General features: G+C 50.7%; 1 protein-coding gene across 3 annotated transcripts; it reads right to left on the bottom strand.

Annotated features, from left to right (window-relative positions):
* Positions 1-65: 65 nt before the first annotated feature.
* MCRS1 (microspherule protein 1) lies at positions 66-9,591 on the bottom strand. 3 transcript variants are annotated; one of them, XM_036252858.1, is made up of 16 exons: positions 9,503-9,578; positions 8,656-8,811; positions 8,207-8,323; positions 7,547-7,685; positions 7,037-7,175; positions 6,293-6,451; positions 6,036-6,145; positions 5,052-5,160; positions 4,655-4,793; positions 2,038-2,113; positions 1,647-1,675; positions 1,446-1,538; positions 1,187-1,269; positions 943-1,030; positions 613-740; positions 66-491 (listed from the first exon to the last, which is right to left on the bottom strand). In XM_036252858.1, exons 3-16 carry the CDS (start codon positions 8,214-8,216, stop codon positions 405-407), a joined length of 1,389 nt encoding a protein of 462 aa, XP_036108751.1. In that variant the 5' UTR covers positions 8,217-8,323; positions 8,656-8,811; positions 9,503-9,578; the 3' UTR covers positions 66-404. The 3 variants fall into 3 exon arrangements, with proteins under 3 accessions (XP_036108751.1, XP_036108750.1, XP_036108752.1); XM_036252857.1 differs by lacking the exon at positions 8,656-8,811 and having other exon boundaries at positions 9,503-9,591; XM_036252859.1 differs by lacking the exons at positions 8,207-8,323; positions 8,656-8,811.
* Between the last annotated feature and the right edge of the window lie 4,529 nt (positions 9,592-14,120).

The following is a 14,120-nucleotide window of genomic DNA, read 5'->3' on the forward strand; positions in this document are numbered from 1 at the left end:
GCATGTGCCCCTGCCTCACCTGTCCCCACATTTTTTATATTAAAAAGTAATAATAAACGAAGCTACTTTGGAACTCAGTGCTTTTTATTTACAAAAGAATAATAAAGGAAAAGTCTGAAGCTAATCAGCTAGAGACACAGGGTGAAGGTAGGAATCAGGGGGAAGAGGAAGGGGTCTGCAGAGAGAAGGTACGGGCCCTGGCCCCAAGGAAGCTGCAGGGTCCCAGCCTCTAGGGGCTTCCTGAGGGCCAGCCCAGCCCCCTGCAGAGGCTCAGATCAATGGGCTGTCATTTGGGTCTCCCACTACCCACTCTGGTTTTTCCAGGAGCCTAAGTCCAAGCTCCAGAGAGCTGGAATGGCAGGGGAAACTGAGGCCAGAGAGAACATGGGTCCTGCCACCACTCCTCACTGTGGCGTGATCTTGGCAGCCTCAGCCCGGATAAGGGCAATGAGGTCCTGGTTGATGAGGAAGACGAATCGTAGGCTGGCAATCTGTGGGCAAGAGAAAAGGGTGGCTGAGGACAGAGGTGGGATTGGGAGCCAGGCCCGCATACTGGCTCATCACACCCCAGGTGGGTCTCGCTGTGGCCTCTCCATCTCCCTCCCAGCTCACCTCCACCACTGAGTTGTTGCTGAGGCGCCATTTGGAGCCACACAGTACGGGCCGTCCATCGATGTAGATGGGCCGCCGACCCTCATTGGCAATGAAGAAATCGCCATTGTTTTTCAGCTTGATGACACCTATGGCATAGAGAAAAAAAGATGATGTGTTAGGGGAAGGCCAGAAAAGGGTCCAAAGTGCCCATGTACCCTCTCTGATTCCTGGGGATGGGCTAGAAGGCACCCAGGGACTCCCAAGTTAGAGATCATAAAATGCTAGCTCATCCATGAGAGTTCCCACAGAGACCAAGCCCCAGGGCTAGAGAGGGCTTCCTGCTGGTACCTTGCTTCCGGGAGATCTTCCAGGCTGGACCCTCCAGAGACAGGTCCACGTCTATCTGGTTATCCTTGGTTGCCCTCCCCAGGGTGATCTAGGAAAATGGGCAGGTGAGGGCTGGCAGCTGAGGAATCGGGGAAAGATGAGAACTCAGAGCCCAGACACAGAAAGGGCAATGAGGGGAAGACTGATGGAGGAGGTAAACTTAGGAAGGGGAAGAGGGAATGGGACGGCACTGGGCCTGCCTTACCTCTCTTGAGCGCATCAGGTACCGCACCATGCGGCCCCGCAGAACTGCCAGTGTCTGGTTGTCGAAGTCTGGAGAGCTCATGCCTGGAGGAGGAAGAGCTCATGTGGGGGAGAGCCCACCCTTTAGCGCTTTAGGGCTAGGGAGCCAGGGCAAGGTCAACCGAGGGAAAGTAGGGTGCACCAAGCCAGGCAACCGCAGGCGCCCAAGGCTGGGTGAAAAGAGTTGAAGTGTGCTCCTCCTCGTCCCCTGGCCTCCTCACCTGTGATACTATCTACTAGCACCTGCCACTTATGCAGTTCCTGTTCCAGCTGCCGAATCTCTCGCTTCTGGCGCCGATCAGCCACTGTCAGCTCTGGGGTGAGTTGGGGTGGTAAGGAGGGACATGCCAGCACCTTGTACTGGTCCTCTCTACTCCGGCAGGAGCTTCCACCCCCTCCCTGCCCCCCCAGGGCACACTCACCGTGTTCCAGGACCTCATCTCGCATGTCCCTGGGAGGTAAGAAGAGAAGGATAAATGAAGTTCCACTTCCAGCTCACCTGCCATCACCATTAGGTGCTCCTCATATCACTAGGACCTTCCTCAGCCCCTTAGCCAAGTGGCCCAGCAGGCTGCTTCTCTGACCTCCTCCCTAGCCTCCTTCCAGGGGATAGGAGTGGTGTAAGATGCTCTGGGAGCGGGGAGGTTCAGCAGGGAGACCAAGTGCCAATAGCTACAACTGGAACTTGAAGCTGAAACTGGGTTGGGCTCTGTTCTCTGCAGCGGGAGAGGTAGGGCTGGTAACCTGGGCACTCTGCCCCATCCCGGGGGACACTCAGCTCTCTGCACCTTGCCTGTGACCCCAGCCACTCACTTGAGCTTACTGTCGTCAATCAGGTCCTCTGCATCGGAGAAGTTCAGCACTTGGTCCCCCTTGGGCAGCGGCTGCACTGAACAAAGGACAGAGGGAGGTTCAGCGCCGATGCTATTCCTTAAGCTGCTGAGCAGACCATGGAACTAAGGGGACACACTGTAAAACTGAGCCTGTGGGATCAGCTTCATGTTGAAATGAACGGAAGTTAATCCAATACCAATATGGGTAACGGAGTGCATGCCAGATTAGGCTGCATGCCAATTCGGTAGAGAGCGTGCCTGCAGTTAATGGAGGGCAGAGGCGATTCTACAAAGGGCAGGGAATTAAGGGTGACCTTTCATGTGAACTTTTCAGTGTGTGAAGGGCTCTCACAAGCCTTGAGCTCAGTAGGGAAGGCTCTATTAGCTCCATTTACAGATGAGGAAATGGACATGGGAGGGAAGGTTCAACTATGTGACTCTAGTTTAGCACAGAGTCAAGATTCAAGCCCTGCTTTCCCGATTGCAAATCTCAAACCAAAAGCATCACATGCTCCTGAACTTTTTCTGCCACCCTCGGCAAGGGGCTAAGAGGCACAAGCCCGCCCTGGCCGGTTTGGCTCAGCGGTTAGAGCGTCCGCCTGCGGTCCGGAGGCACAAGCCCATTTAGAAAGGATGTGGTAAAGAAATTACCCCACTCTCACCAGTGTTTTCAAATGTGTTAATGGGTCATGGAATTAATTTCCCTTTTTCCAAAGATGAGAGAGAAACAGGACAATTAATATCGAAGTCCATCAGCTGTGTTCAGGGTAAATATTGTTTCATGAAAGTTTTTCAGTTTTTTCTGGTCAAAATGTGAAAGGGATTGGGGCCTCCAAAATCTGAGAACTTCTGCCTGAAGGTAGCTGTTCCCATTATTGCAAGTGTCGCTCAGCAGCAGCTCCCCCGAGCTAGTGGCTGTGAAACTGTTGGCTGAGGAGTTTGACAACAATGAGGTACCCTCGCTGCCTTCCAAATGCTCCCTCCAGTACTACAGCTGCCTCCTGAGGTCAGACTGTGTGGGCAAATGGGTTTGGGGTGGTCATCACTATGCCCCTCCCCAACCATAGTTGCCTGAAATCCCACCAACTTAATATTTAATTGACTTATCAGCTCAGCAGTGCACACTCTGTTCCTAGGGGCTTCTAGCTCTAAATAGCAAAGGAGAAATCAAATATTCACTTAAGGAGACTCTTGGAGAGAAAAATTAAACCTTTAAGTTAACAAGTAAGTTTATAAAAAATAACTTTCTTTTTTTTTTTATCCTCACCCGAGGATATTTTTCCATTTTTTGTACAGATAGAGTGGGAGGGAAAGAGAGGAAGGGAGAGAGAGAGAGAGAGAGAAACATCGACGTGAAGGGACACATCGAGTGGCTGTCACCCGCACGACCAACCAGGGCCGGGGACAAACTGCAACCGAAGTACATGCCCTTAGCGGGAACCGAACCCAGGTCTCTCCGGACTGCAGGCCGACGCTTTAACCGCTGAGCCAAACTGGCCAGGGCCAAAATAACTTTCAAAACAGTGACAAAGCAGGGAGGAGGATATCAATGGGAGAAAAAGGAGGTACACTTATGACAAAAAAACAAAACAAAAACAGTGACAAAGAACCTAGCTATAACTGCAAAAATAAACTTTATCCAGTGTCCATTCTCTCTGGGAATTCAGCGATATTTGAGCCTGAGGAAGCAGCAGAGATTTGGATGCTGCAGGAATAAAGTCGGCAGCCTTCTGGGCACTAAATTCAGAGATCCTTAGGAAAGAAAGATGGGGCGTCCCCCTGACAAGATTTCCTAAAATCCTCTTGTAGGAATATCTTCAAGAGCTAAAGCTGCAGGACCCAGATGGTACAGTGAAGGGCATGGCCAACTCTTCCTTTTCATAACACTGTGAACAACAATGTAGAAGGCAATGGACAACATTTAGGAAGAGCAGCAGGTGCTGTATTATGAAAGCCTGACCCTGAACCTCAAATCTAATGAAGCGTTTCCTGCAGTTTAATCAGACTGCTTTCCAGACCTGTCACTAGGAGAGTGAGAGTGAGAGTTAAGGGAAGAGATGAAGGAGCGTTCTAGCCCTTGGGGGAGGAGGACACATAGGCTGGGGGTGAAGTCCCAGTGGGGAGTTCTGAATGGCCCGAAGGCAGCCCGACAACACTGCTGGTTGAAGGAGAGGCAGTGAGAAAAAGGTGAAGAGAGGGCAGGGCATATCTCCTGGGAGGGAAATGGGGAAAGGTGAACAGTGAGGGGGATGATCACATTTTGCTCATACTTGAATGTTATTCATGAAGACTATATTAACATATTATTTATGTAATTATAGAATGACAAAAGGAAAAGAAAAAGAATAGACAACTCTGCCATCTAGACATTTTGCCCAGGATTCGAGACAATTTTGGCTACCTTTGCCATGAAGCTGAAGGCCATTCCAGCTACTTTCCCTCCCTCTAGAAAGAAGTGGGTTTTGCTGCAAAGATAGGTGAGCCAGACCCTGGGGGCCACTGAGGGATTTATTACAGGGCACTAGAGGGCAGCTGTGCCCAGAACACGTCACACTCACATATGTATACCCACCCTGCCAGCTCCTGGGGCCAATTACCTGTCTGGTCCTCCAGTAGGTAATACTGCTTCATAAGCTGCCAATGGGCCTGCAAAGCCTTGGCAGTACGGGCCAGGTAGAAGGCATCAGGGTGTCTGTGCAGCAGGTCCTGGAAGGTCTCCAAGGTGGGTTGGCTGGTCTGGAGGGCAAGAAGCATGCTCTAGACAGCTAGGTTTCCTCATTCCCACATCTGTCTTACCACCCCACTCTCGCCTCCTGCCCATTCCCACCCGGAGCTGGAAGAAGAGCTATGGCTGCTCAGGCCTGGCTTTTCCCGAGGACTCTGTCCACAAGGGTTTGTTTCCAGGCAGTGGGGTCTCCCCACATCAGTTTTCCAGTTAGTCTAGCTCCCACCCTGCCCAGCCCCTTCATCAACCTTACTAGTCATCATCCTTACCGATCCCACTTTGCTCAGCAGCTGTTCCTCAGCCTTGCTAAACAGAGCCTTGCTCTGGATGGCGGCAATGGCCTCTGGGTGCAGCTGTCTCATGGCCTGGCAGGCCAGCCTAGGTAGGGAGGAGAAAATGTCAGGGCAGGGTTGAAGGGAGGGTGCCAAGCAATCTGAGGTTCCTATTTCCCCCAAAGCCTGTAGGTCTTTGAGATGCAGGATGAGGCCAGGCCCTCAATAGGAAGAGCCCAAGGCTTACCATGGCACCTGTGGCCTCACAGGATTGTCTAAAGCATGAACAGACAACTCAGGAAATAAGTCCCTGTGTTGAACCCCGTGAAGTGATTCAAAGGCACAGCCCCCTACAGGTCAGTCCTGAGAAAGATCCTAAGTCAAGCTGAGGCTCTCTCCCCAAGACCTTAGTCCTTCTTGGCCAAAGCTGCCACCCATTAGCCACTGCCTAGCACTTCCCCTTTCCCTGAGCCCTGCCTGTTTCCTGGTGTATCGGGGCCATGCTAAAGCTTAAGCGGTGCCAGAGACTGTGGAGTAAAAGACAGGTGTCAAGCAGCCAACCAAATCTGGATGACATTAAATGAAGTGACTGAGGAGGAAGAGTGTGTGGTGCATGTGTGCACAGGTTTATTTGTAACTCGGAGTGCTGAAGCTGGAAGGAATTGCGGGAGGTCTGTGTGGAAAGGCTGGGAGGTGACTTGCCCCAAACCACATGCACACTGTGGTGGAACCAGGGCTCCTGACACTCATTTGGGTGTTTTCTCCTATGCTACTTCTTTAGCTTGCAGATCCCCTTGCTTCTGGTATCAAGCCAGAACTAGCAGGGTTGGCAGCAGAAAGAAGTTTCCCTTTGAAGACTGAGGATGCAAGGGCCCTGCCTCCCAGACCCCCTCCTTGGGCCCTTATACAATTCTCTTTGTTTCAGGAGCCAAATTCTGGTTCCCCCAGTCCTCTTACATTGCTGGAGCCAGTCCCACTCACTTGGAGATGACAGGATCGTAGAGCAGGGCATACCAGCGCTCCTGGACTTCCCGAAGGGTGAAGCGGCAGCTGAACTTCACACCCAGGTGGACGGACGTCAAGTCATTGGTCTGCAAGGCCCCAGAGGGGTTTGCTTCAGCCTTAGTGCTGGAAAAAACCCTTCCCTTGCCACCCACAAGGCACCGCTGGGCTAGATGAGAGACAACTAGAGGTTGGGGGGAAAAAGGGAACACAAAAACTGTGGTAGGAAACAGTACCTGCAACACAGCATTGATGAGCAGGAGGTCATCTGCAGGCTTCCAGCGGCCCAGATCCTTGGTCACCTGAAGTGGCTGTTTGCTCTTCTTCACACGCTTGGTAAGTCCAGGGGTAGGGGCTGGGCTGGGCGGCACAGGAGTACTGGGGGCCTTGGACACCTGGGCAGAGAACAGGAACACAGTGAGCTCAAAGCCGGCATCAGGGAAGCTGGATGTTCAGGCCTAGAGCTTTACATACTGTGACAGCCCAGCCCCACTCAACAATAAGCAGCACAGGCAGGGAGCTCAGTTTTCTAACACCCACTCACCAGAGCACTTCTACAGTCCTTGACTATATGGGGTCTTCTCTTTGCTGGTGGCACCCCCAACCCCAGAGTGGAGGGTGGGTGGAGAGGATACCAGGAAAACACTCTTGCTGGTACAGTGTCTGGGGCCAGAGCAAAGCCACCTGGGGGTTATTTTTACACCTAGCAATGCTGGGAACAGGCTGTCTGCTCCCAGAATAGATGCACGCTCTATGCCTCCCACACAGAATGTGATACAGGATGCATTGAAGGATGGGGAGTGGAGCAAGAAAGAGGGGGTAGGGAGAGATAGGCTCCCAGGAGGGAGGCAATGGAGGTTGGGCTGGGGCAGCTTGGTCCTCTCATAGCATCCTCTGAAGAACTCTTGCCAGCTGACAGGTTGTGGCCCTGCACCCCATCTTTCTCCTACTCCCCCCCACCCCATCTCCCAAGCTCTTACCTTCTTCTTCTCACTAGAGGAGGGTTCACTCCCAGAACAGCGCCCTGGTTCCACCCCACTGGCCCCCTTCGCCCGGGTAGAAGACTTAGCCAGGCTGCTCTCCACCAGCTCATCATCAAACTTCTTCCTCTTGATAAACCTGTGAAGAGTCCTACTCAGTGAGCAATCCTCGCTCCCTTCCCATCAACCACTTACACACACCATGCCTCAGAACAGAGCAGGTTCCCAGCAGGGTGCTGACTGCCCAGCTCAGTGGATGGGGCATGGAATTGCTGTGTCTCATCCCTCTGAGACAAAAGGGCATTGCACCACAACTTCACCTTCACAACTTCATGTCAAAGACCTAAGATCTCCTTCCTTTGCCCTCAGTCAAGGATTCAGTAGGGACAGGAAAAGCACAAGGCTCTACCAACCCTTAAGTCCCTAGGGTCTCAGGTCATTCCCAACAGGGCAAAGGCATGCAGTACCAAATACCCCTGCTCAGTCCCCAGCCCTCCGAATCCTTACTACCTGGAGGAGCTTCTCCGTTTGGGGATGGTACCCAAGGCCTGTGAGGAGGCTCGCTTCTGCCCTGCCAGTGACTCCTCATCCTCTGAGCGGCTGGCAGTGCCTGATGCCATCAGGGATGAATCTAGCAGCCCCTGAGAATCTAGAAAGAGAGAAGTAGTGAATTCGGGTCTCCTAAATGCCTAGCAGAGCCCTGAGCCTCTGCTCATAGGTCTTCTCAGTCCTTTCCTTCTTCTGCCAGCCCTCTCAGCCCCTCCCCTACTTCCTTGACATTTGAGGTTTTAAGGTTGGAATTCCTTGGCCATCCAAATCCCATCTGGGCTCAGACCTGGCCCAGACCTTCCACGCTGGGTAGTTCTCCCAGTGCCACATGTCATGTCGTGCAACACATGGTGCTCAAGTCAGACTGGTGATGCCGACACACCAGGCTCTGGACATAACTGCTCCCTCTGCCATCAAAATGCGCCATGCCAAAGAGCAAGCAGCTCAACAGCAAGTCAGTCAATTGTGGCCTCTGCCAAGAGGTATGTGGATGGTGCTGGCCCAGGGGGAGATGGCAATGCCCAGCCAGAATGGAAAGACACACGTCTTTCCAGGCACAGGGTGGAATCAGCAGGTGCTTGGTGCCCAAATGTTTGGGGAGCTGTCCCGGCCTCATACTACCTTTGTCCATCCTCTTACAGTCCCAAAGCCACTGGTTCCAAACCACAGGGCTAGGAGGAAGGGTCCCACAGGTTCATCCAAGGATTCTGACCAGGTGAGCTTAGAGGCTGAAAGATTCTGCAAAGGATAAATGAGGCTCCCTGAGGCTCAGGATTCCAACTGGCCAGCCTCACCTCCTTATACTGCAACAGATCCCCCAGGGTCCCATAAGCTAGGGAAGACACAAGGAGAAGAAAGTCACAAACCTCTATTTCACCAATATGATCCTGATATATCAGTAGCCTTTTGAAGGGCACTGACATCTTTGAGAATATAAAAACTATGGACTCCAGAAAAATGTAAAAACACATACTAATTAGGAGGTTCACACACCCCACTAATTCTACTCATAGTCCCTAAGTTAATGGCCTTGATATAAACAAGCACGAAACAAGAGATTCTTGGCTCACTTTTTCTTTCCATCAGCTGGCCACTCAGTTCAACAGCACCACCCCTTTCCTTCCCGGGCCAAAGAAGGAAAAAGGATACAATTCCAACCATTCCATCTCTTTTTTTTCCCATGTGCATCTTTAGCTGAAGATTTGGTTGGCGGTACCTCGGGGGAACTAAAATACAGTTTGGAAACTGCCGGAATATGAACCCTCAGCCAGGGGGCAGGGGTGGTTCCTAAACTCCGAAAAACTCAGGTACTGGGGACTCGAGGTGGGGGGCGCTTGCGGGTCCCGCTCCTTCTGCCCAGGGCTGCTCTTCCCGCAGCGTTCTGGCCCTGTCCCCAGGTGTGCTCGTCGCGCCGCCCCATAGTATATGACTGGGAATCTTGACACCTGGGGAGAGGGCGAAGGGGCCCGATTCCACGGGCCGACTGAGGCAGGGTCTACGCCCCCTTCCTTCCCCAGCCCTCGGTTCATTCTCCCTCGAGTGCACACCAAGGTGGGGGTTAGTCCAGGTCTATTTCAGGGGCTCGGGATAGGAGTGGTGATGAAACTCAAAGCGTAGCACCGAGAGAACCCCGATGCTCCTGCATCCTTGGTTTAAGCCCCTTGAGCTAGTGGCGGGAAAGAGGGGTACAATTCCTTGGGCCAATTCTCACCCCACCTTCGGCAAGCCACCTTTGCGCATGCGTAACAGTTCCGACCTGATTCTGGCCCGGTGCGACCCACGCATGCGCAGATTTTCGGGGCGCCACTGGGGCGGGGCCCTAAACCTGGGGAGTAGTCGTCCCTGGAGGCACCCTGGGAAATTCCATTTGACCCTCAACTCCGCTCACCACCCTCAGAGGCGAACCGCGAGTCTCACCATTCCTAGGCTGCCAGATCCAATAATTTCTCCGCGGCGACGGCAGCAGCCGCAGGGCCAAGGCTTCCGTGAGGTAAGTCTACTTCCGGGTCTACGAACCGGGGACCGAACAATCCCTTCCGGTTCGCCCAGAGCACAGGCGTGAAGGAGGCGTGGCCACGGCTGCGACCGTGTAGCTTTTTTGTTAACAGGTGAAACCAAAGGTTTACCCAGTAGGGAAACATCAGGGATTTTAGGCGCCAGAGAGGTTACCAGGTTGAGGAGAGCGATTTAAGGGAGAGACGAGACTTGGGGCGACGCTGGGAGGGGCGGGCCCGAGCGTGGGGTGGGCTGGAGCCGCACACCTACTAGACTCGGCTTCCGAATTCGCACGAAGAAGAATCTTTAATAGTTTCTCAGGAGCAGTTATGCATTGTTTGATTCGACCAGAGGTTTTAGAGAAACTCTTCGGTGTCAAGCACCATGCTAGGCACATGACGGGGAGATATGTTGAGGAGCTCGCCGGAGAGACGTGGCGTACAAAAGGGGCAGGGAGCCGGATGGGCCGTTCCTAGAAGGCAGAGGCGCTGGGAGAAGGAGTGGTGCTCAGTTGGTCCAGCCAGCCCAATCCCACCTGGACTGCTGGAGTCATTGTGGGCCCTGGGAGGTAAAGAGAGAAGACCAATGGAAGCACCTTCAGAGGGGAGTGCCCTGGAGGGAATCTTGGGATGGGAAAAGTTGGGTGTATAAGGGCTGTTCTGGGAAACCAGAAAGACTGTCCTCTAAAGGATTACTATTTGTTTTATGTTTCATTGGAGGGCACAAAAGTGTAGACGCTCTAGGGAAACATACTGCAATTCAGAAAATGGAAGACCCAGTTCCAAAGCTGTCCAGCTAGGACAGCCCCTTCACCTGGACATTGTGAGGGGATTTAAGTATCAGATGGAGGCCCGGCCCTTCAAGCCCTGACAGTATATGATAGCCCTCAGCTTAAAAAGTCCCCACTTCAGCCCGGTGTGGCTCAGTGGTTGAGCGTCGACTTAGAGATCCCTGGTTAGATTCCCAGTCAGGGCACATGCCCAGGTTGTGGGCCCAATCCCCAGTGAGGGGCATGCAGGGAGCGGCCAATCAATATTCTCTCTCATCAGTGTTTCTATCTCTCCCTCTAAAAAAAAAAAAATCAATATTGAAAAAAAAATTTTTTTAAGTCCCTACTTCATTTACTGTCCTATGATCTTGCTTAGTATTAACCTATTTTATCTCCCCTGAAAGATTGTGTTTCCTGATATAAGGTCTGGTGGACTATCTAGATATAGTATATATATTAGATGAGAGTTATCAGGGAGGTCTCTAAGCTGGTGACAACTTAGCTGAGATTTGCATTACTAGTTGGTAAGAAACCAGTAATGCAAAGAGCTGGGATAAGATGCCCTAGTCAGAGGGGAAAGCATGGCTCCAAAGCAGAAAACACTTTGGTGAATTGAGGAACAGGAAGGAGCCCAGTGTGGCTAGAGCAGGATGATGAAGAAAAAGAGGGAAGGAGCTCTGGCTTGTGTTTCTCAGTGGTTAGAGTGTGGACCTGAGCATGGCATGGTCTCGGGTTCGATTCTTGGTCAAAGGCACATGCCTGGGTTGCAGGTTCGATCCTGTGTGTGGGAGGCAACCAATCAATGTGTCTCACATAGCTGTTTCTCTCTCTCCCTCTCCCTTCTTCCCTCCTACTTGCTCTAAAAAAAAAAAAAATCAATGGAAAAAATATCCTTGGGTGAGGATTAACAACAACAACAAAAAACGGGAAGGCAGTGAGAACAGAGGAAGGTCACATTAGTCCTTGGTCTTGTTGCTTAATGCCTTGGAAAGCTCTTAAAGAATTGCAAGCAAAGTCATCCATCCTGTGATATTTAATTTTTATTTATTTTTTATTTTTTTAATTCTCACCTGAGGATATTTTTTTCTTTTATCCTCAGATAGAGCGGGAGGCGGGGAGAGAGAAAAACATCAACGTGAGAGAGACACTTCAACTGGCTGCCTCCCACATGACCCAACCAAGGCTGAGACCAGATCACAACCGAGGTACGTGCCCTTTACCTGAATTGAACCCATGACTCTTTGGACCACAGGTTGACGCTCTAACCAAACCAGCCAAGGCATAATATTAAATTTTAAAATGAGCCTTCTGGCTGCTTGTGGAGATTAGGGGTCAGAAGAGGCAGTACAGAGATCAGAGAAGAGGCTATTGTAGCAATTCAGGTGAAAGGTAAACCCAGGTGATTTAGCTGGGTTGTGGTAGAAGTGAAGATGGACAGAAACAGTGACTTGGGTGTATATTTTGGAGGCAGAACCACAACGACTTGCTGATGGATAGGGTATGGGATATGAGGGAAAGAGAAGAATCAAGGATGAGACCTAAATTTTTGGCTTGAGAAACTGGGTGATGCTAGCCGCCCCACCTCCCCCGCCTTTATTTATTTATTTATTTAATCTTTATTGTTGAATGTATTACAGATGTTCCTCATTTTCCCCCCATTGACCCCCCTCCTCCCCAGTCTGGCCCCCCCCTCCTGCCTTTTCCCACACTGTTGTCTGTGTCCATTGGTTATGCATATAAGTTCTTTGGTTTAGCCCTGGCCAGTTTGGCTCAGCAGTTAGAGCATCGGCCTGCGGTCCTGAGAGAGCCGGGTTCAGTTCCCACTGAGGGCACGTACCGCGGTTGCATTTTGTCCCTGGCCCTGGATGAGTTGTGCGGGTGGCACAATGTATCCCTTTCACGTCGATGTTTCTCTTTCTCTCTCTCTCCCTCCCACTCTATCTGAACAAAAAATGGAAAAAACTGTCCTCGGGTGAAGATTAAAAAAAAAAGTCCCCCCTCAACCCCCTTCCCTTTGAGGTTTATAAGTCTAGCAACCAATTTGTACTTCTTAATTCCTTCACCTTTTTCACCCATCCCCCCAACCCCCCTCCCATTTGGCAACCAACAAAATGTTCTCTGTATCTATGAGAATGTTTCTGTTCTGCCTGTTCATTTTGTTTGTAGATTCAATTGTCGATAGATATATATTCATTGCCATTTTGCTTATTCATATATTTTATCTTTTTCTTCAAAAAGACCTTTCAACATTTCATATCATAACGATTTGGTGGTGATGAACTCCTTTAACTTTTTCTTGTCTGGGAAAGTCTTTATATGGCCATAGATTCTAAATGACAGCTTTGCAGAATAAAGTAATCTTGGTTGTAGGTTCTTGCTTTTCATCACTCTGAATATTTCTTGCCACTCCCTTCTGGCCTGCAAAGTTTCTTTTGAAAATCAGCTGATAGTCTTATGAGAACTCCCTTGTAGGTGACTAACTGCTTTTCTCTTGCTGCTTTTAAGATTCTCTCTTTGTCTTGAACCTTTTGCATTTTGATGATGATGTGTCTTGGTGTGGGCCTCTTGGGGTTCATCTTGTTTGGGACTCTCTGTGCTTCCTGGACTTGTATGTCTGTTTCCTTCACCAAGTTAGGGGAGTGTTTTGCCATTATTGTTTCAAATAGGTTTTCAATTTCTTGTTCTCTCTCTTCTCCTCTGGCACCCCCAAGATGTGAATGTTGGCACCCTTGAAGTTGTCCCAGAGGCTCCTTACACTATCCTCATTTTTTTGGATTCTTTTTTCTTTTTGCTGTTCTGATTGAATGTTTTTTTTTGCTTCCTTACATTCCAAATCGATGGTTTGCTTCTTGGCTTTACCTACTCTACTATTGAATCTGTGTAAATTATTCTTTATTTCATTTAGTGCCTCCTTCATTTCTGACTGTGCATCCTTCATTTCTGACTGGTCCTTTATTATGCTCTTGAGGCCCTCACTAAGTTTGCTGAGGTTCTCACTAAGTTCATTGTGCATCCTTATAAGCAGTATTTTGAACTCAGTGTCTGTTAGGTTGCTTATCTCCATTTCGCTTAGTTCTTTTCCTAGAGATTTTTTCTTTTCTTTCATTTGGGACCTGTTTCTTTGTTTCCTCATTTTGGCTGCCTCCCTGTGTGTGTTTCTATGTATTACTTAACGAGAGGTATGGGGCTAGCTGAGACCAGATGCTGCTTGTTTGAAAGAATTTAGGAAAACCTGAAGCAGGATCCAAGACAGGCCAATCCTATGGTTAAGCAAGTGACAACAGCTTGAGTGGGCCTGAAAGTTGGGTGGGGTAGGGCCTCAGGGAATCACCAGGGTGGGGCAACCAGTATGAACCAGGTTGCTGGAGTCCCAGATATGGAGGCTGTCTGCCTCCCCAGGGAAGGGCTCACCAAAGGAACAAAGGCCTCTGACAGCACGTTTGTCCTGGAGAAAGCCCTCTCCAGCCCTCACTCCAGTGCCAAACAGCTCAGTTCTTCCCTGTGTGTTTCTGGCAACCCTCGAGCTGCCTCCCCTCCAAGCTTAGAGGGAGTGAGTTCGATAAGTCCGTGCACGGGCCCTTTAAGAAGAGCTGCCTGGGGCTCCAACCGTGTCTGCCTCCCTGAGCCTCAGTTCCCGTTGGTTTTTCCAGCCAGAAGTTATGGGGACTTCTCTTCCTGGCACTGGAACCCTGAGCGGGGCGTCTGGTGTGGGATGGGGACCCCTCAGTCCTCAGGGAGGACCTTCCCAGCCAAGGTAGCCTCCTGATTTTT

Source organism: Molossus molossus, unplaced genomic scaffold, assembly GCF_014108415.1.
Source record: "Molossus molossus isolate mMolMol1 unplaced genomic scaffold, mMolMol1.p scaffold_m16_p_10, whole genome shotgun sequence".
In the NCBI taxonomy this organism is placed as follows: Eukaryota; Metazoa; Chordata; class Mammalia; order Chiroptera; family Molossidae; genus Molossus; species Molossus molossus.